Source organism: Vombatus ursinus, unplaced genomic scaffold (assembly GCF_900497805.2).
Source record: "Vombatus ursinus unplaced genomic scaffold, bare-nosed wombat genome assembly UNPS02008996.1, whole genome shotgun sequence".
NCBI lineage: Eukaryota > Metazoa > Chordata > Mammalia > Diprotodontia > Vombatidae > Vombatus > Vombatus ursinus.
The window spans coordinates 3837189-3860448 of record NW_020948774.1 but is presented as its reverse complement, the minus strand read 5'-3'; the positions used below and the strand labels follow the sequence as shown (position 1 = coordinate 3860448).

General features: G+C 37.1%; 1 protein-coding gene across 2 annotated transcripts in view; it reads left to right on the top strand.

Annotated features, from left to right (window-relative positions):
- The window catches only part of CCDC40 (coiled-coil domain containing 40), a 99767-nt gene that overhangs the window by 18007 nt on the left and 58500 nt on the right, over positions 1–23260 (top strand). For both annotated transcript variants that reach the window (XM_027850281.1, XM_027850280.1), the window contains exons 6-10: positions 161–244; positions 324–543; positions 10557–10714; positions 10981–11103; positions 15733–15854. In XM_027850281.1, coding sequence (XP_027706082.1) covers positions 161–244; positions 324–543; positions 10557–10714; positions 10981–11103; positions 15733–15854 — 707 coding nt within the window. The remainder of the gene's footprint in view (positions 1–160; positions 245–323; positions 544–10556; positions 10715–10980; positions 11104–15732; positions 15855–23260) is intronic.

The window sequence follows — 23260 nt, the reverse complement described above, 5'->3', positions numbered from 1 at the left end:
GTGGTGGAACCACACTCCTGCATTAATAAATGCTTCCTCATGCATGCATTCATCAATGCACATGTGAATTACACAATGTTACAAACCAAACATGTAAAACATTCTTATTTCCTACCACTGGATTCTGGGTAGTAAAAACATTGGTTTTATTTTATTTCAGCCCTTGATGAAAAGATTCCAAACTGCACTGAAAAATTATCTAATGAAACAGATAGACAAGCTGAAATTGGAGATCCGTGAGCTGGTACAGTATCAGTTTAGTTGATTAACCACACAAATTTTGTCCGATGTAGGTGGCACTGACTGACTTCTCTTCTGTGCAGACTGTGGCTACAAAGCATGGCAAAACTCAAAGGGAGGAGCTTGGTGTACAACTCTATGGCGTACAGCAGCATTTGGCCCAGCTACAGATGGAACTGGAGAAGAACCATGATCAATATTCTATTCTTGAAGCTGAGAGAAGGCAGACAGAGGATGAACTCCGAAACACAAGGGACCTCTACAACAAAACCATTATGACAACCAAGGAGGAATGGAAAAAAAGTAAATGGCAATATCTTTTTTAACTTGCTTTTTTTTTTTTCTATTTGGAGTGCAACCTTGTTGTGTTTTTCATAATACAAAAGGCCTATAGAAATCATGCATGCATGATTCTCCTCAAGTGTACTGAGACTTGAAAGCGTACAATTCACAGTATTACAGAGAAAAGTTTTATTAGGGAAAGGAAGGAAGGTAACAAACATTTATTAAGCACCTACTATGTGCCAGGCACTGTGCTAAGTGCTTTATAAATATTGTTCCATTTATCTTCACAACAATCATGGAAGGTAGGTGCTCTTATTATGCCCATTTTACAGTTGAGGAAACTGAAGCATATAGGGTTAAAGGATTCCCAGGTTCACATAGCTAGTAGTGTCTGAGGCTGGATTTGAACTCAGGTCTTCCTCAGTTCTACCCAGCCACTTCTATTAAAGTGAGGGAAATTACATAGAAGTGAAAGGATAAATAAACATCAGTCCTAAAGATCTATGTGAGTCCCCAGAGGCACATGAAGTCCTGATTATGAGAATCCTCTTCCATAAATACTGGTTGGTTTTGGGATTTGGGGTTTTTGTTTACTCTCTGCTGCTCAAAGTGGGAAAAGGCACAAAGTTAGCACCTTGTTCTCCTCTTTATTGTCTCTTTTCATAGTCCCATAGCCTGACCTCTTCATAGTCCCATAGCCTGACCATAACTTCTCCAGGTTTTCAGATTAGCAAACAAGTCTCTATAGACACCTTTATTTTTCATTGACATCTTCCCAGTGTAAGAGAAGAACAAAAACTATCTTTGGAGTCCTTCTTTCCCGGTGGCTAGCACTCCCTACAACCTCTTTCTTCTTTCCCCATCCATCGCTATGTTTATATCTTGGAGTAGAGACTTTAGTTTCTCCAGTTACTCAAATAGTAAAGGAACAGGGAAGAAACAAGTTTCTGCTGCCAAAATTAGACTTAAAGAAAGAAGATTAGGTATTAAATAAAACTTAAAGAGACACTATTATTTCCTGGATGGGGGGGGGCCCTAGAACCATATGAGAGAAAATCTTATCTATTTTCTATTTTATAAACTTTCCCAAAGCAAGGTAAAAGCATTAATGCAATTCCTCTTTTCCCCCTATGCAAAATATGAATCAATAACAGTTGCCATCAGCGTGGAGTTAGGATACTTGTTGTGGTCATGTTGCCATCCCTATAGCCCATGCTCACAGGTCCCTGCTTCCCTGCAAGGTGAAGCTGAGAGTGGTGACTAGAGGTCATACCTAGGGGGGGTAGAAAGGGAAGGACTAGAGAAGATGGGTAATGTTCACATCCTAAATGTAAGGGCCAGAGTGGAATGAGAACCCTACCTCCTGCAGCAGTTTGTCAGGTGAACTTTTCACATCATATAAACAACCCCTCACTGACATACTATTCCAGACGAAAGATATGCGTATATACAGCAATCACTAATAATACAAGGTAGTTAATGTTTAAGTACTAAATGTGTGGTATATATAAATAATAAATGCTCTAAGAAATCAGAGAAAGAAGAAACCTCGATTTCTTCTTACTAGTTAGGATAGACTCCAAAGACTAAGTGGGATTTGAGCTAGTGAGATTCAGGTATATATGGAAAAGAGAAGTAATGGCCTTTCAGATGAGAGAAATGGTCTGAACAGAGGAGTGCAGATGTGTCCAAGGAACAATGAGTAGACAAGTTTGGCATGAAGATATGGAGAGTAGGGAGGTAAATAAGTTTGAAAAGATAGGTCAAGGCCTGATGTTGGAGGACCTTGAATATATATATATGTATATATATATATTTATATGAATCTATTTTCTGTTCCCAGAATCAATAGTTTAGCAGGTATTATACATTTTAGTTATATTAATTAATTTTATTTATATATTATTTCTTCTTTCTCACCCGCTCTTCAACTCTAATAGTATTTTAAAAAAAATAAAGTATTGATATCTCTTGTTTGTTTACATCACAAGTTTCTTCTAGTGTTCCTTCCTCTTCCTCTACCAGAGAGCCATCTGTGGCAGGGGAAAAATAAAACGACTGAGGAAACAAGGTTTTGAGCTTCCAAGCATATTTATTTAGTAAGCAAATCATGCCAATTGCCCAACAAATCAGGACCAGTCGCCTTCCTCAGCTTTGGCACTGGACCCCAGATATAGGGAGAGACATATTTTTATACATTAAAAACAATCAAATAAATTAAAATATATATTAAAAATCAAATAAAAAATTAAAAGGCCAATTAATTAAAAGGAAACAATTAACCAGGATACAATAGGTAATCTGATTTCTAATTGAAGGAAAGATTAGGGACTTTCCAAGTTGGGAGAGGGAAAGCAACAGGTGCAATTCCTTGAATTCAGAAAAAGATTGATCAGTATGGGGCCAGTTTTTAGATAAGACATATGGGTTGATTGATATGTACAACTGCTTTCCTTGCATCAATCTTTGGATATGACTGGGTTTCTGGTCAGCATAACCTTGGTCTTTAGTTAAGGGTCTCTAAGAAGCAAGTAGAGGTCCAGCTTTCCAGTCATGCAGGACTTGGTTCAAACAATGCATTATAGTTTATCCTTATAATTACCGTAATTGAGTAAAGCTTTCTCACAGGATGGAAATTGGACTAGACTCTCAATTGAATAGAAAAGGAATTGAACTAGCTTCAGAATTGAGACACAAGATGGAGTCAGTTTGGTTCACTCAATTCCCACAATTAATCACTTGCTGCTCCAATTCCCTTAATTCCTTCAATTTCCCCCTTTTTGGGGAATGGGCTGTCCACTTCCCTCATGGATCACTTATCTATAAATCAAATCTATAATTTTTCATATATTCATAATCAGAATTACATAAGTCAGTTTACGTATTAGAGGACTTACAATGGATTAATTCTAAGATGGAAGATTTACATGTCACCAAGGTAACCAAGAAAACTTAAACATAAACACAGACACCATGAAACAAAAGGCTAGAATAATACAATAATGATCATTAATATTCACTAACATCAGATCTCCTTGTATCCTAGTAACCCATTCCCAGTGTCTATTAAATCAGTACATTTTGAGTCCTAGATATCTCATGTAGTCATCTGGTCCTGGAATATCTTCTCTTGGGCATTCTGGAACAGGCTTCATTCTCAGGACAACTGTAAAGGGGGCTTTGTTTCTCTGCTTCCAAATCACTTGTAGAGATTCCTAGATAATTCTGCTAAAATCTGCCAGTAATAGGACTTAATACAATTTACTACAATCTCTAAATTTGGTTCTCCAAACCTGATATTTCAGAGATTTTCTGTTGTTGTTTCTTTCTTTACCTCAACCCTATACTTGATATGAGAATCTTTTAAAAAATTCATGTGGGTATAACTTGTAAAATGAACTCTTCTGTCTTTTAAAATTATTGGACAGATAGTTTAAAAATGGGAAAACAATTTCACTTCCTTTACAATTATCAATACAACTTTATGTGTAAAATCCTTAATTCAGTTTTGAGAACTTATTACTAAAACATACTCACAGCCTAAATTTCCATACTAGATACATTTGGAAGCCAATCACATACATATGTATATAGTTCTGAAAGAAAACAGTCTGATCCTGTTAATTTCTCAAAACTTGCTACTCCATTTAATTGGAAAACTTTTATATTTCATCTTTGTCTTATATTTTGTCTAATTTACCCTTTTGAAGGATATTATCCTCATATCATAATTTGACCACAAATCCAGATTAAAATTGTAAGACTTTTCATGCTTGTATCCCATTATGGAAATTCAGAGATGTTTCAGTATCAATCTATTAATTAATAGATTTAGTATTATACTTAAAAAATGTCGACTGCTCATCTGCCTTTTAGAAATTTGCTATGAAAGGAAAAGGAGGGACATCATTTTAACAATGTCAAGACTCATCCCCTCAGGGGCATAGACTGACCTGACATATACCATAACGGGGGAAAAACTCCCTTAGCTCTGTTTGATTCTAGACATGAGTCTTATCTGATTGCTACAATCACGTAGTTACTGGGTATCAAAAGCAAGGCTCAGGATGAATGAGGTGAGAAAATTTCCTGTTCAGAAAGTACATACTTTTACTACTGGCTTCATGACAATTTAGACAATAAAAACTCAAAACAAGAATAATATAATATATACCTCAAATAGCAAAATTTCACTAACCACAACTTAGGGCTTAAATACTATTAATTTTCTCTTGTTTCCCTTATGGTTACATTTCATTTATCCTTTACTTATACATTAAAACTAGCCACATTCTGAGGTCTCAGATATATAGCAAATACCTGATAATTGACTCATAGTAATATATTACATATCAAGCATATCAATTTTTTTTTTTTGCTTTTTGCTGGGCAATTGGGGTTAAGTGACTTGCCCAGAGTCACACAGCTAGTACATGTTGTGTGTTGTGTGTTGTGTGTCTGAGACCGGATTTGAACTCAGGTCCTCCTGACTTCAAGGCCAGAGCTCTATCCACTGCGCCACCTAGCTGCCCCCTAGCATATCAATTTATTAAGCAATGCATGCCAATTGCCCAATAAATCGGGACCACATCCCATGTGAAAAACAGTATTTTTTCTTTTTTTTTTCTTTTTAACATGTGTTTTTAAAACTTCTTTTTAACATGTGTTTTAAAAATTTTCTCCCTTCCTCCCTCCCCACCCATCCTCATTGAAAAGGCAAGCATTTCGATACAGGTTATAGATGTGTAGTCATGCAAAACACTTCTATAGTAGTCCTGTTATGAAAAACTAAGTATATTTCCCTTCATCCTATCCTACCCCCTATTTATTCTATTCTCTCTTTTGACCCTGTCCCTCCTCAGAAGTGTTTGCTTTGATTATCCCCTCCCCCAATCTGCCCTCCCCTCTATCAACCCCCTGCTCTCTTGTCCTCTTCCCCCCTTATTTTCCTGTAGGGTAAGATAGATTTCCATACCCAATTGAATGTATATGTTATTCCCTCCTTAAGCCAAATCCTATGAGAATAAGATTCACTCATTCCCTCTCACCTTTCCCCATTTCCCCTCCACTGTAAAAGCCTTTTCTTGTCTGTTTCATGTGAGATAATTTACTCCATTCTACCTCTCTCTTTCTCCTTCTCCCAGTATAATCCTCTCTCACCCCTTAATTTTATTTTCCAGGTATCACCCCTTCATCTTCGACTCACCCAGTGCCCTCTATCTGTCTATCTATACATACATATAATTTTTTTCCCTCCCACTGTCCTAATACTGACAGAGGACTCATGAGTTACAAATATCATCTTTCCCTGCAGGAATATAAATAGTTCAACCTTAATAAGTCTCCTATGATTTCTCTTTCCTGTTTATCTCTTCCATGTTTCACTTGAGTCTTGTATTTGAAGGTCAAATTTTCTATTCAGCCGTGGTCTTTTCCACAGGAATGCTTGAAAGTCCTCTATTTCATTGAATGACCATTTTTTACCCTGAAGAATTATACTCAGTTTTACTGGGTAGGTAATTCTAGGTTGTAGTCCTAACTCCTTTGCCCTCCGGAATATCATACTCCATGCCCTCTGGACCCTTAATGTAGAAGTTGCTAAATCTTGTGTTATCCTGATTGTGTTTCCACAATACTTGAATTGTTTCTTTCTGGCTGCTTGCAATATTTTCTCCTTGACCTGGGAATTCTAGAATTTGGCTACAATATTCCTAGGAGTTTTCCTCTGGGGATCTCTTTCAGGAGGTGATCAGTGGATTCTTTCAATTTCTACTTTGCCCTCTGGTTCTAAAATATCAGGGCAGTTTTCCTTAATAATTTCTTAAAAGATGATGTCTAGGCTCCTTTTTTGATCATGGCTTTCAGATAGTCCAATAATTTTTAAGATCTCTCTCCTGGATCTATTTTCCAGGTCAGTTATTTTTCCACTGAGATATTTCACATTCTCTTCTATTTTTTCATTCTTTTGGATTAGTGTTGCAGTGCTTTGATTTCTCAAATTGTCACTAGCTTCCAATTTCTCCATTCTAATTTTTGGTTTTTTTTTTTTGTTTGTTTTTGTTTTTGTTTTAGGCAATTGGGGTTAAGTGAATTGCCCAGGGTCACACAGTTAGTAAGTGTCAAGAGCTTGGTTTGAGGTCGGATTTGAACTCAGGTCCTCCTGACTGCAGGGCTGGTGCTCTATCCACTGCGCCGCCTAGCTGCCCCTCCATTCTAATTTTTAAGGAAGTATTTTCTTCAGTAAGCTTTTGGACTTCCTTTTCCATTTGTCCAATTTTGCTTTTTAGGGCATTTTTCTCTTTATTGGCTTTTTGGACCTCTTTTGCCATTTGGGTTAGGCTATTTTTTAAGGTGTTATTTTCTTCAGTATTTTTTTGAGTCTCCTTTAGCATCACTCTCAGTTTTTCCTCTACTTCTCTTACTTGCTTCTCAAAATCCTTTTTGAGCTCTTCCATGGCCTGGGACCAATTCATATTTTTCTTGGAGGTTTTGGATGTAGGAGCTTTGGCTTCGTTGTCTTCTTCTGGTTGTATGTTTTGATCTTCTTTGTCACCAAAGTAAGATAATATAGTCTGACTCTTTTTGCGCTGCTTGCCTATGATCCTGGCCAGTTACTTGAGTTGTAAACTCTTTGTTAAGGTGGGGGACTGTTTCCAGTGTGGAGAATGTACTGTCCCAAGCTTCAGGGGTTTTGTGCAGTTGTTTTCAGAGATACTTCTAGGGACCTGTAAATTTTCAGTTCTTCCAAGGTGCTGTGATCAAGGGCAAGGTAGTTACTCCTTTCCTGGACTGTGCTGTGGTGTATGAGTGACCACAAGCACTCTTTTCTGTCTTGGAACTGTGAGAATTTCCTCTCCACAGCCATGACAAGCTCCACCACGCCAGCGCTCCTCCTTGCCCTAGGACCGCCACCCAGATCCAAGAACTGTGACCCAGATCCAAACACAGGCAAAACAAGAGAATCCTGCACCAGCAGAGAGATCCCTGCAATCCCCCTCTGATCAGCAACTCGATTCTGCCTCAGTCTGTGGGCCTGAAGCTAAGGAAGCAGCCGCCGCCCCGGGGCCGAGCTCATGGAATGGGGCTGGGACCTTGTGCTTCTCTTTCACCACCATAGAAGCAGACTTTTCCCACTGACCTACTACGTTGTCTTTGGCCTTCATGGGTTGAGAAGTCTGGAAACTGCCACAGCTGCCTGTGATTCAGTCCTCTCAGGCGTGCTCCAGGTTTGCTGTGGCCTGTGTGCCCACACCGAACTGCACTCCTCTCCTAGCCTGGTGTGATATACCTTTCTAATCAACCATCCAGGCTGTCTTTGGCTGGAAATTTGTTTCACTCTGTCTTTTTGTGGGTTCTGCTGCTTTAGAATTTGTTTAGAGCCATTTTTTATAGGTATTTGGACGGGTTTGGGGGAGAGCTCAAGCAAGTCACTGCTTTTACTCTGCCATCTTGGCTCCGCCCTCCAAAAACAGTATTTTTTAAAGACAAAAAGAAGGAAAAGAAAGAAGAAACAGCATAATTGTTCAACACATCAACACAACAACAAAAAAGTCTGAAAATATGTGTAATGTATAACACTTGTGGCACCTCTTACCTCCTCAAAATGGTTGGGTAGGAGTATCTTCTCTTCCTTTCGTGCCATGCTTGTTTTTTATAATTTTGCAAGATTCAATTTTGATTTTTTTTGGTGTGGTTTTGTTTTTTTCAATTTTCATTGTTTTAGTCATGCATATATTGTTTTTCTTGACCTTGCTTACTTCATTCTGCATCAATTCACATAGCTCTCTCTCTGCCTCTTTCTATTCAGCATAGTTGTCATTTCACAGTAATATTCCATTATTACATTAAAAATTCTATTATAGTCACATACCACAGTTTATTTAGCCATTCCCCAACTGATAGGCATCTACCTTGTTTTCAATTCTTTGTTATCATAAAAAATGCTGCTAAAATATTTTAGTGTGCTTGAGGACTTTCTTCTTATCAATGGCCTCCTTGGGGTATAAACTTAGTAATGGAATCTCTGGGTCAAAGGGTATGAACATATTAGTCCCTGTATTTACATAATTCCAAATTGCTTTATGTAATGGTTCTAACAGTATTAAAACAATAATTTTCTACTATCTATCTTTGATCTTTTGTTAACTAAGCTTTTCTACTAATTGAGTTTGTGAAAATGTTAAACGCAGTTCCCTCTATGCAGTGAACAGAGGATTAATTCAGTTGTAGAAATTAAAGACATTAGTTGTTTAAAGGAAATTTTGCCAGAAGTAGTTCATCATAAATGTATTTGGAGACAAGTTTCTGATGACAAGTAATAGTTAGAGTTAGAAAACAGTCAACTTAAAATATCAAAATAATAAATAAAATTGAAAATTATGGCATTATGAAAGTCTGTCAAAATGAAAAATAATATTATAATGACTAGGTCATATAGAAGCATGGTAATCATTATGGATTTTATGAAAAGGAAAGATGGAGGGCAAAAACTTCAGTATTTATCTCACTATCCAGATTAAGAGGAGAATGCTCTAATTTTAGATAATCAGTTCTCTAGAATAGAAGAACAAACCATCCAGTTATCATAGCTTGATAGAAGTATCTCCAAAGAACACCCAATTGCTTTGCTCCAATTCATTATTTATGTTGCAATTTTTTCATTGATAATTTGCTTTCTTGAGCATCTCCAACCTATCTGTCCAATTTTGATGTATACTACTTCCCTTCACACATGCTGTGTTGTAGGCTAACCAAATTATTTGAGGTTCTCTGAGTTTACCCTGCCCTTTCATGCCTCTGTGACCATTATATCCCATGTCTGGAATGGTTTCCCTACACAAACCTTTACCTGCTGAAAAACTTCCCCTCAAGACCCAGTTCAGAATCTACCTCTTCTATGAAACCTTCTGTAAGCCCTACATATAAATGATCTCTTCTTAGCAAATCTACACACACATTTATTTCATCTTCCTCCATCCTCATTAGATTATAAGCTACTGAGGGGCAAGAACCATGCCTTGTTTTATATTAATATATAAATATATATAACATAAAATACTTATGATTATTATAATTGTACACAATAATTTATAATTATATATACATATATATGTGTGTATGTATATACAACCATATATACATACACACATATATATCTGCTACTTCAAGTCCCAGTTTTGTCCATGCTGACCATATCTAGTTCATCTCATTCACTTTATTTTCTTGGTTCCCAAATTGGGGCTGCTTGCTTCTGGTACTAACTTGCCCAGATAAGGCCAAACCAAACACCAAGGGAGCATCGTACCATGTCTTAACCTATTCTTCTGGCTTAAATCCTGGAGTGTCCAGGGCCAAACAGACATTATTTGTGATTATAAATTAATAAACTGGTGTTGTAGGTTGCAAATCAATCTTCTCTGAGTTGGGTTAGTGTCAATACATTCACCAGGGTCTGACCCAGTGTTTTATCACAGTTCCCGGCCCAGAATAGGTACTTGAATTCTTCGTGATGGATCATTTGATTATGTCTGGGTAAATGGATAATGACACATTTCTGAATCTGAAACTAAGGTTGAAAGCACCACAGAGGGAAGGCCTATATAGAGATACATGTCAACTTTCTAAAATTATTATATCACCACATCCTATCCCCTCAAGATTAATGTTTCTTCACTGTAACTAATCCTATGACTTCATTTTTTAAATATTTTCCCTTGAAAGCTGTAGATTTGCCAACATTTCTGTGAAGAAGAATGCTTCAAAATTAAAGCATTGTGTCTTTAGACATAGGAAGGAGCTCCTCTGAACCATAGGAAATAGTATGACATTTCATTTTGTGGGGCTGAAATCCTACTTGGTTCTCTTTCATTAGATCATAAGATCTTTGAAGGCTAAGACTGGACTGATATCACCTCATCCCAATGGGATTGAAGGGTCAGAGAAGCTACTATTCTTTACTTCTTGACTTTAGAATATCAGGGAAAAGGTATGTTCTGATAAATAACATTCGTATTCTCTCTCTCTCTCTCCAGTGACTTCTCTACAGAACGAGATGGAAAACTTGACATTGCGTCTATTCTACCTGCAAAATATAGACCAGGATGTACGAGATGATATCAGTGTAATGAAACAGGTGGTAAAGAAGGCTGAAGTTGAGAAGCTGAATGCAGAACTTGAGAAGAAAAAACAGGTATTTGACAAGTTGAACATATATGTAACCATTACTGTTTCCTACATGAAATTTACCAAGGAAAGCTTAAGTTTGCTAATAACATGACTCCTAGAGAGAAGAGCTGTTGATCTCACTAGACTGGTCTGGTTTGATGGATTTAAGACAAACATCACATACTAGATATTCCTTCTTACCTGGATTCTAACCCTACTCTGAATCTTAGTGCTCTAATGTCTCCTCTAGGACATACATCTATATTGTATATCTTCTCTTCTAATTTTCAGGACTTGTACGTGGACCAGCTCACTAGGAATGCCAACCAGTTAGAAGAGCATATTGCTTTACATGAAGCTCAATTAGCTGCTCAGTCTGAAGACACAAAAACAGTAAGACAAGCAGTAAGTGAGGTAAGAGATCACATAACACTTTTAAACTCTAATATGTACATCTTCTCCTGAGACAATGTGGTTCATAGAAAGAGCATTGAATTTGGACTCGGAGGTCCTCAATTCAAATCCTGGTTCTGTTACTTGCTACCTCTGGGACACTGGAGAGATTGCTTAAACCTTTCTAGGCCTCAATTTCCTTAACTGTAAAATAAAGAGATTGAATTAGATGACCTCTAAAGGCCCTTCTAGCTCTTATGCCATGAACATGTATTGTCTTTTTTATTACTATTTTAAATTTAAATACTAATACTTAAATTCACAGTAAGAAAAGAAACATATTATAAACTTAAATATTAAAACTTAAATACAAAATAAGAAAAGAAAAAAAGCATTGCCATCTGTATAGCAAAATGTAAGAAAGGATTAAAAATATACAGCAATAAATTACCATGTCAAGAAAGCCTACATAATAAATACTGTGCATTGTGTTCAGAACGGTCCATCTTTTCTTTGCTTCCTTGTAAGTTTTCTGTTGTTCTCTGATGTGTACTTTTTACTTTGTTCTTTTTTCCCCCTTCCTCCTCTACCCCAAGAAGGCTACAATTAAGTGTGGAGATATACATATACATATATATGTATATACATACACACATACATATATGCATGTACAAACATATGCACAAAGATAATATATAAGCATATAATCATACTCACATGTAGACATATACATTCATATGCATCTATGTAAAGCCATACTATACTTATTTGTCCTCAGTTTCTTTGAGGGTGGATAACCTCTTCCTTCATAAGTCCAAGTCTTTCCATATTCTAAGTCCACAATATATATTGTCTTAATAATTTTTTGTCTTCCCAATCAACTCTTATGTGGCAGGAATTCTATATTTTTTTTATCACTGCACCTAGCACAGTGTCCTCCCTACATATAATAAGAATTCAACAATATGTGAGTTGGAAGAGTTTGGCAGAATTTGTGAGCTGAAGAGCCCTCAGAGGTCAAGTAGTGCAGCCCATACATGAAAGGACTCCCTGCTATAATACACCTGACAAATGGTTATCCAGTTTCTACTTGAAGACCTCTAAGTAAAGGTACTCATTCTCCCCCAAAGAAGCCTATTCCTCTTTTGGACAGCTCTAATTATTAGGAAGATTTTCCTAAAACAAAGGGTGGACGTTGCAAAGAGGAAAATTTAGGGGGCCAAAACAAATCAAATCCCTCTTCCATAAGACAGCCCTTCAAATACTTCAGTTCAGCTAGCAACTCACTCCCAAATCTCCTCTTCTCTAAGCTAAGCATGACCATTGCTTCAAATAGTCCTCATATGGCATGAACTCAAAGGCTGTCACTATCCTGTTTGCCCTCCTCTGGATGCTCTCTGGCTGATCAGAAGTGAACACAGGACCCAAGAGGAGGTCCCAACAAGGGAAGAGTAGAGAATCTGCAAACTCTGAGCCAGTAATCTTGACTTCAATTCCTGGGAAAATTCTAGAATAGAACAGTAAAGGGCTGATTGGTGAATATCTAGATAGGTAGGCAGGGATTACAAAAATCCAGCCTGGCTTCATCAAGAACAAGTCATGCCATAATTACCTAATTTCCTCTTTTAGCGGTGGGTGAGGGGAAAACTGTTTATATAGTTTACATTGATTTTAGGAAAGCTTTTAATAAGTATCTCATACAATTCATGTGGGAAAATGGAGAGATGCAGAATTGATGCTAATACCATCAGATGGATTTGAAATGGGTTAGATGGTTTCAAAAATAGTCGTTAATGCAAGAATTTTTCGATGGAGGAACTCAGAGATCTGTTATTGGCCTTGTGCTGTTTTAACATTTTCATCAGTAACTTGGATAAAGGCATCAGTGGCATGTTCATCAAACTTGCAGATGACACAAAGCTGGGACAATAGCAAAACGCTATTTTTGCTATTTGCCTGGGTGACAGAGTCAGGATTCCAAAGGACCTTGACAGCCACAGGGTATGAGGCAAAGGAACATACTGTATTCTTTAGGACATTCCATTTCTTACTGTTCAGAGGAATTCTTCATTATGTGTTGGGCTCTGAGGGTACAAAATACCAGAAAGGAAATAGTCCCTACTTTCAAGAAAATTATTGTCTAATGGGGAGGACAATAAGTACATGTATAAGTATGTATAAAATAAATAAAAAGAGCATAAATACAAAGTAGTTAAATAAAGGGTAGTTAGGAAGGGAGGAAGGGCATCAGTAGCTAGGGAATCAGAAAAGAGTTCATAAAGAAGATAGAGAAGTTTTCTATGAAATAGAAGTGGAATGCATTACAGGCATGGAAGATAATTAGTGCAAAGGCATGAAGATGGGAGATGAACAGCCATTTGTGAGCATCAGAGAGAAGGCCAGTTTGGCTGGATCATAGATTGTGGAAGGAGGAAATGATGTCTAATATGCCTGAGGCCAGATTTTATAGGACTTTAAAATCTGAACAAAGGTGTTTAGATTTTATCCTAAAGGTAATATGTAGACACCAGAGTTTATTAAGTAGAGGAATAACATGGTCAGATCTGCATTCAAGGAAAATCACTTTGGAGACTGTGTGGATAGACTAGAGTGGTGAGAGTTTAGAGGCAAAAAGACCAATTAAAAAGCTGTGGCAATAATCTAAGCAAGAGGACCTGAACTAAGGGGGGTCATGTAAGTAGATAAGAAGGGGTTGGATTTGAGAGATTTCATGGAGGTAGAAATGGCAAGATATGGCAACTAATTGGATATGTGGGGTAAGAGTGAGAAAGAAAGGAGAATGTCAAAATTACAAACTTGGGTAAAATAGTGATGTCCTAAACAGATATAGGGGAGTTTGGGGAAAGGCTATAATTTCTTATTGTTATTGGTTTGTTTGTTTGTTTGTTTTTTGGTGAGGCAATTGGGGTTAAGTGACTTACCCAGAGTCACACCCCTAGTTAAGTGTTATGTGTCCGAGGCTGGATTTGAACTCAGGTCCTCCTGACTCCAGGGCCGGTGCTCTATCCACTGTGCAATTTTTTTTAAAGGAGCAATTTGCAACACAATTTCATTGAAAATACTTGAATACAATATTAGAGGAAATAACAGGCAATTCATTTTTTAACAGTGACCTGATCAACCCAAGCATCACAAACAATACAATTCTTGGACATTAACAATAGCTAATACAGGAAAGATATGGTATAAATACTTGCTAATTGATATGACAAAGGTTTGGAGTGAGCAACTTTGGTATGATCATGGTTCCCTAGTCATATTATTAGTCATGGAAAGTGACATAAGCAGGTTCTACATGCATGTAGCAGAATTGGATGTAAATGAAAGACTTGGCTAGTTTCATTTACTATCAGTCAATCTAGATAGACCCACAGGAAACAGAAAACCTAAAAACACCAGTATCTTCTCTTGAAGCATCCTTTATAGACTATCTGATCTTTCACATGTATCTGGTTTTACCTGTATATGTGTAAACATGGCCATATTTAACATCATAAATTTATTTTAAAAATAGGCAAAAGTGAAAAGTAATGTTAAAGAAGTGATAAAACAATGATTTCTCATCAGAGCAGGCAGGCTATGTAGATTTCATCCTGTTTTGTGCTAGAGAATAAAGTCAGTTCTGGACATTTTGATTTCAATGGGTTTCAAGTATTCTGAATGGTAGCTCTACTATTCTCACTGCACTCCAACACCACAAATATAAATAACTGCATTAAGTCTTTTGGAATACCTTGTATAAGTGACCAAAGCAGTGTATTTGGTCCCTTCTTTTAATATTAGATGAACTCAGAAGTCAGAAAGTCAATGCTATCAAGCTATTGTTCATGAATCTGCACATTTAAACTGTATTGCATAGTTTTCTTGCCAAATTACTTTAGATTTATCTTTTGAAAGGTATTTTACTACATGGAAAGGTATAGTAAGACTGATGTCAACAACTAAAATGTTAGATAAATTATCCTTTTTTATTTATTTATTTTTAGGCAATTGAGGTTAAGTGACTTACCCAGGGTCACACAGCTAGTAAGTGTCAAGTGTTTGGTCTGAGGTTGGATTTGAACCCAGGTCCTCCTAACTTCAGGGCCGGTGCTCTATCCACTGGGCCACCTACCTGCCTCCATAAATTATCCTTTTTACGTAAAAGGCTATAATCTAAAGGAAAGATGATGAGTTCTATTTTGTACAAGTTGAGTCTGTGATGTCTCCCACACAAATAGTTTAAAATATGCAATAGAAAGGTAGTTAGATGCAGGACTAAAGCTTAGAGGGGAGACTGGGATTGGATAAACTGATCTGTGAGGCATCTGCATAGAAATGATAATTAAACCTGAGGGAACTGATAAAGTCATCAAGAGAAAGTATAGAGAGAGGAAAGAAGAGGGCCCAGATCAGAACTTTGGGGACTACCCACAGTTAGGGACCATGATGGATTTTGATGAGCCAGAAAAGGAGACTGAGGAGTGGTGACACACGTAGGAGGAGAAACAGAGAGTGGAATATGTTAAGAGTTCAGAATGGTTGTTTATTTATTTATTTGTTTATTTTTACCTTATTCTTAGGTAAAATGAATATCTAAACTCTATTTGTAAACTAAACTTCCTATCTCCTGATGTTATCTCTTTGCAGGCCTGCACAGAAATAGATTCTATCAACTTGGAGAAAAAGCACCTGTTACAGAATTGGTCAACCAGTTTGATAGGCATGAAACACCGAGATGAAGCCTACACTGCTATCTTAGAAGCACTCAGGTATGGGGACTAGCAAAAGGCACACATCAATCTCTTTATGCTGTTTTAGTAGGGATTACGACTAAGAAACAGCAGATCTCCTCTATCACGCTACGGTTATTAGCCTAACAAAAACTCCTATCACACTCAGGGTCAACACTGGCAGTTGTTGAATTGTTTTTCAGTTATGTCTGACTCTTCACAATCCCATTTTGGTGGGATTTTTTTGTTTGTTTGTTTTGGTTTTTTGTAGGCAATTGGGGTTAAGTGACTTGCCCAGGGTCACACAGCTAGTAAGTGTCAAGTATTTGGTCTGAGGCAGGATTTGAACTCAGGTCCTCCTGACTTCAGGGCCGGTGCTCCATCCTCTGCGCCACCTAGCTGCCCCATTGGTGGGGGTTTTTTGGCAAAGATAATGGAGTGGGTTGCCATGTCCTCCTCCAGCTCATTTTACAGATGAGGAACTGAAACAAACAAGGCTAAGTGATTTGCCCAGGGTCACACAGCCAGTAAGTGTCTGAGGCCAGATTTGAATTCAGGAAGGTGAAGGTGGAGTCTTTCTGACTCCAGGCCTAGCATTCTATCCACTGTGCCACCTAGCTGCCCTCATACTGGCAGGATAATGGTACAAAAGACACCTTAACTCTGTATCCTGTTCTGTAAATATCACAAAATGGCCTTCTCGCGTTGGTGATGCCTCCACCCTAGTACCTCCTCCCTCTATTGGTGAGTTCTTCCGTGGAACCTCCATTTGAGCAAATACCCCTGCCAGCTATGCTCACTTCTAACCCAGCTTAGCCCTTGACCCTCCAGCTTACTTTCTACCTTGTTCCTTCCTTGCTTTATAGGTCCCACCCCACCTCCTACCCTTAGGTAGAATGTAAGCTATCCAAGGGCAAAGGCTGTCCCTTTTATTCATGCATACATTCCCACTACTGAGTACAGTGCCTGGTACATAGAAAGAGCTAAATGAATACTTTAACTAATCTTATCTAAATATAAAAGTAATTCTCATCTACCAAACAAAATATTAAGTAATATGGTATAACCAATTAAAGCATTTTGAAAACATAAGGTACACTGTAAATACTAATAAGAATGGGACATAACTAAAGATTAATCTGAGCCTTCTTTATGTATATCATCTAGTGACTAGGCAGTTGAGGGTACTAACTCTTTGATTCCTTCTGTATTGAGATCTCCCAAGACAAAAGACTATACATGTAGAAATATTACTCGGTGTTAGGTTGGGAAGGGTGGGGCTGGGAAAAGTCTTCCTAAATGTTTTTCTTTATCTCTATAGTAAAGACAGTAAAGTAACATAAGGTCATCATTACTTGACAGACTGGCATACTCACTTTTCCATGGCAGTGATGTGTTAATCATTATTCATTTTTCTCTCTTCTTCTCTCCCTCAGACTTCCTCTCTCTCTTTCTAGCTTTCTTCCTCTCATTTTGGCTCTCTCTCTGCTTCTTCCTTCCACAAATTTTTTTTCTGTGTATGCTAATTAGATAGCTGTACAAAAATAATTATAATGTGATATAATATAATCTTATTTAGGACTACCACTTATTGTAAGAGGAAGAAATGGACAGCTGGTAGAAACACACCATGGATGCATTTGGTTAGATTCTGGACTACAAAATACAGCCTGACCTTGCACAATTTTTCTGGGCTTAGGCTTTTCTAACTTTGTTTAAAATTCTAGGTAGAATTTTGACCCACTATTTCTAGCTGCAGCCTAGCCCTCTACAACTTTAGTCCCTGGCAGTGACAATTTCATCCCACCTAGCGAGTCCCCACAGAGAAAATCCCCATAATTGGTTTCCAAGATTTCATTTATTCTTAAGTTCTTTAAAAGTGCATACTGTGCATAATCAGCAAAACGCTTTCATACTCAAATTTCCTAGGAGGATTAAAAGAGGAAAAAATACTCGTTTGGGGAAATAAAGCTCTTCTTTTGATTTCATTTCTACCATCTGTTTGATACCTTCACATTTATTCATTCTCTTTGTTTTAATCTCTGAGCTGAAAGGAATGAAAAAGCCCTATTGTTATTTCTCTTTCCTCCCCAAATCACTGAGTCCCTGATAAGGTTCTATTTGGGGATGTTTGCATATATATTTTTTTGGATTTCATGGTTCCAGGAGAGCATGCCAAAGCATACTTTTGGGGACAAAATAATGTGATTATGGTCAACTAACATTTGTAAGATAAAGGAAGTAGGGCAAATTTTCCACAGAAAAACAGAATGTTAGTGTTGGAAGGGACCTCAGGGATCATCCAGTCCAGGGGTCTCCAAAATTTTTTGATTGCATACCCCATCAGTAAAGAATTTTTGAGTACACAGCTCCCATTAGTGTATATTTGATTACTTATAAATTATTTACATGTACTGTTGTACTACTAATCACAGATATTATACAACTAACCAAAATGGACATTAAAAAGGATAATATAAAGATGAAATAATATTTCAAAAATACTCAGCTAAAGCTCTACCTTCTGCAAAAAGCCTTTCCTGGTCCTTCTTAATTTATTGCCTTTCCTCTGAGACTACTTCCAATTTATCCAGTATATATCCTGTTTGCACATAGTTGCATACATAGTGTCTCTCCTATTAGAATGTGGACTTGTTGAGAGCCAGGACTATTTTTTGCCTTTCTTAGCTAATTCCTGGCACACAGTAGGCACTTAACAAATGTTGTTTTATTGACTCACTGATACTATTTTATTTATTAATTGTACAAAAAAACTTTTTGCTTTAACTAAAAACAATATTTTTAGTGAGAGCAACGTGATTGAATATGTTTCATTATTTTTGAAAATATGGGTATAATGCTTTGTGATAGAATGATTTGAAAGTCAGGTTGTAAGTTCAGATTATTTTGAGATTAGGTATTAATAGTTGGATAGAATATATGTGATTGGGCCATGTACTATAAAGATGGCTGGTCTATGTATGTTATAGATAGATATCTGATCTGGAATCTGACCCATTATGTCTTCAAAGAAGAGACAAATAGAAAGAATCTTGAAGAAAGCATCCAAAACTCATAAGGGTGGGAGACATTCAACAATATTGGTATGCTCATGAACATTAAAATATTTATTGGCAGTTAGAGGGTTTGTCTGGCCCTTTTCCCACAAGAGTTGCTTTCTCCGATGATGGCTAGCAGAGTTGTACTGAAAGTAGGACTGGTGGTCAGGGTGGTGCTGACACTCACAGGGCTCGCTATTAGTGACAGCTGGGCAGCAGTTGCTGTTTGTGGCAATGAGGAAAGTGGGCTTCTTCTTCACAATGATTTCTTCTGTCAGTGATGATGCTGTGGGAGGAGATGGACAGGGAACAGGTCTGGTAGTTGAGGCGCACTGCTGTTCTCAAGAATATTGGGTTCAGGGTCATGGGCTATCCCGTTAGGGACTGAGGGGAGATGATGGTGGCAGTGTTTTGACTTTACTGACATATTCATTTGTCTAATTATTAGAGATGTACAGCACTTTTTCATATGATTGTTGATAACCTAGATTTCTTCCTTTGAAAGCTGTCTGTTCATAGTCTTTGACCATTTATCTATTGAAGAATTTTTCTTAGTCTTATAAATTTGAATTAGTTTCTGATAAATTTGAATGTTTCTTATATGCCTTAGAAATGAGAACTTTATTACAGAAATTTTCTGCAAAGATTTTTTTCCCAGTTACCTGTTTTCCTTCTAATTTTTACGATGTTAGATTTGTTTGTGCAAAAACTCATTAGTGTTACATAATCTAAATTGTCCATTTTATCTTGTGTCTCTGTCATGAACTCCTCCTCTTTCCATAGGTCCAAACGGTAATTTCTCCCCTGCTCCTCTGATTTTTTATGATGCAACTTTTAATATATGTCATGTATCCATTTCTAGGTCAACTAGATGGTACAGTGGATAAATCTTGGAGTCAGGAAGAATCCTCCTCCTGAGTTCAAATCTGGCCTCAGACACTTACTAGTTGTGTGACTCTGAGCAAATCACTAAACCTTGTCTGCCTCAGTTTCCTCATCCGTAAAATGAACCGAAGAAGGAAATAGCAAACTAACTACTCCAGTATCTTTGCCAAGAAAACCCCCAAAATGGGATCACAAAGAGCCAGACACAACTGAAAATGAACAACAACATCCATTTATAGTTTATTTTGGTATAAGGTGTGAGATGTTGCTCTAAACCTAATTCAGGTACTTTACAGCTACCATGGAAGTCCAAAGATTCGTTAATTTTCCTTCCTGGACTTGTTTTCCAAGTCATTTGCTTTCAATATCAGATATCTTAAATTTTTTTTCAATCTTGATTTTTATTCCTAATATTTCTTGCAGTATCATGGAATTATTAATTTATGTTTGATCTATTGCTTATTTTCAAGGAGTCCATTAATTGGTTAAGGCTTTCCACTTTCTCTTCTAAGTTATTTAATCTCCTTTCAATTCTTTCTTCCCGAACTTTTTAAAAAACCTGTTTTTTTATTTCTTCTAGATATTTATTTATGGTCCTTGTGAAATATAATTTTTTCCGTTGTCTCTGCTTATAGTTATTACGGAGTTATTTACTCCTTTTCTTTGAGGGAATCTCTCAGTCTACAGTGATTTTTATATACTGGTCAGTGTTTTCTTTGGTTTGCTTATCTCTCCAGCCTTAGTTCCTAAACTGGGGCTTTAGCCAGGACCAGATTTGACTCATTGCTGTGCTTTTGGATAGTGTTGTTGGCCCTTCTTGGGCCTTCATGCCCTAGATCACCTGACTTCCTGCATTGATCGCTAATCTTCTGGAGTTAGACTGCCCTAGATCTTTGCAGTTCAGAGCTCTTGATCTTCAGGGGTCCTCTATGGCATTTCACAACAAAAGACTAAGGACCTCAAAGCCCCTCGACTACTGGGATGTCCCAGTCTGAGCCTTGCTGCCATGATACCCTGGTCTCTGCAGATCCCAGTGGTTTCCAGTTGACTCCTCTCTGGGGATTTCTCACCACTTCAGTGCTTTCTCAGGAAGGCTCTCCAGTTTTGTTTCCTCTAGACAAAGGATTTTGCAGACACACGTTTCTGGCTCATCTCTGGTTGTGCTGGGAAGTTGCCAATTTGTTTGTCTGTTTTGGTTCTGGCTTTGTAGGTATCACTAGTAGTTATAGCATAAAATAAGAAAGAAGAAATTGAGAGAATAAGCATAGGCAAAGAAGAAATAAAACTATCACTTTTTGAAGATGAAACAAAGGTATACTGAAAGAACCTAAGGATTCAACCCAGAATTAATTTAAATAATTACCAAACATTATAGCTATAGGATATAAAATAAATTCATCTACATCTTGGTGTTCTTGTCTGTATTATGTAACCATCAAAATTTATCAGGAAGAGCTAGAAAAAGAAATTCCATTCGAAATAAATACAAAAAGCTATAAAAAAAAATCGATACTGTATCTACCAAGATGTACCCAGGAACTATATGAATACAAGAATAGAACACTCTTTGCAGAAATAAAGAGAATTGGAGAAACATTAATATGTTATGGGTAGTTTATAAACTAATAACACCTAAAGTAATTTACCTATTCAATGCTACATCAATTAAAGTCCCCAAAGAATATTGTATAGATCCAGAAAAAAATAACAAAATTCACATGGAAGAACAAGATGCCAGGAGTCTCAAAGGTAATAATGAAATAAAGTGGGAAGGAGGGAAGATTATCAGTACCAGATCTCAAACTATACTACAAAGCAGTAATCATTAAGACAGTTTGCTACTAGTTAAAAGAAAAGAGAGAGAGAAACAGAGATGTCCATCAATAGGATTCGATAAATCCAAAGATCACAGTTACTCTTTTTTTTTTTTTTGGTGAGGCGATCAGGGTTAAGTGACTTGCCCAGGGTCCCACAGCTAGGCTGAGGCTGGATTTGGACTCAGGTCCTTCTGACTCCAAGGCCAGAACTCTATTCACTACGCCACCTAGCTGCCCCTGATCAGTTACTCTTAACACAGGTGGAAATGGAATCTATTTTTCACCTCTTTTCTATATAAAAGTTTGTAGCACTGTACTGTACAAAAATGTACTGAAACTATTACGGTGCAGGCTAATCTTTAGGTCATGTAATGAACAGCAAAGTTTGCTACACATACATTTTTAAGAAAAGGCATGTATTTGCTACATGCTTTTTCCTGTGAGAACACAGGTTTCCGTTAATATTTTGCATGACCACTATGCTCCATAAGCAGTAAGGAAACTTGAAATAGGTGCTTCTGTTTTCAATGTGAATTAATTCAATGATACCCATACATGAGGGGTAAAGATCTGGCCCTGTCTTTCCTAGAATTTTTATATTTTCCTTTCTTCCTTAATGCTAGTAACTAGAGATAATGAAAAATCCAGCGATTTGTCCTTCTACCCTATCTACAACACTTGCCTTCATGCTTAGTGATACAGTGGGCATGATAACCACGTATATTAACTGTAATATCAGGAAAGACAAGGAGAAGGGAAGGAGAACAAGGGAATTATGGTTAAGGGAAGAAGACATAACTCCCATCTGATCACATGCCAAGAGAAGAAGTAAGAAAGGGCCTCCAGAAGTTGGTGACATGGATGAAGAATGCAGAAGGACAGTGGGGACCTCAGCTTAAATTGGCATCTGTAACTCTCCACTGCATTTGCTACAGAAGACTGCATAAGACTGTGGCAATGGTCTTCTATAGACATAGGCATGGTGTGCTGATAAATAGTTAACAAGTAGCTCTCCAAAGGGGGAAAAACAGTTAAATAGGATACACTTTTAAGTCTAAAATGCATTTTTAACATTTCTCCATCTCTTTCTCAAGTCTTGTCAATCAGCAAAATAAACAAGCCCTGGTTTGTAGCATTTGCTGATTTCCACAGTGTAAATGCTGACACTGAAAATTTAACAAGGGCTCATGAGCTGGTGTGATCTCATTCTAATATCCTCCTGTATCTTATGGGTACCTGGCAATCACAAAGATCAACCATGCTTAAGAATATCAGAGAAAAAAATGATAAAGATAATTTTAAAATAACAGCCAAAAATTAAAAAAAATAAAAGTATCGAAAAAATAGCTGTTCACATAGAGCCTTTAACTTCAAAGTGTTTGGGTGACTGAAGATTAACTTAAATAGGAAATTATTCCAGTGTAAAGACACAGATGGGACTTACCACAGAAAAGCAACAGGCTCTTGTATCTTTGGCTTGAGGAGAGGCTAAATGAATGTCCTTCCACTTTTGCTTTTCTGAAGTTTGCTTTGGTATTATCAGTATTTGAGTTGCTTTTCTCTTTTTGGGCCCAGAGCTGAATACATGAACTAAAGTTGATGTGATAACTGTGAGGTGGAGACTTCAGAGTAGTTTTAATTTATATTTCTCTTATTTTTAATGATTTGGAGCATTGTTTTATAT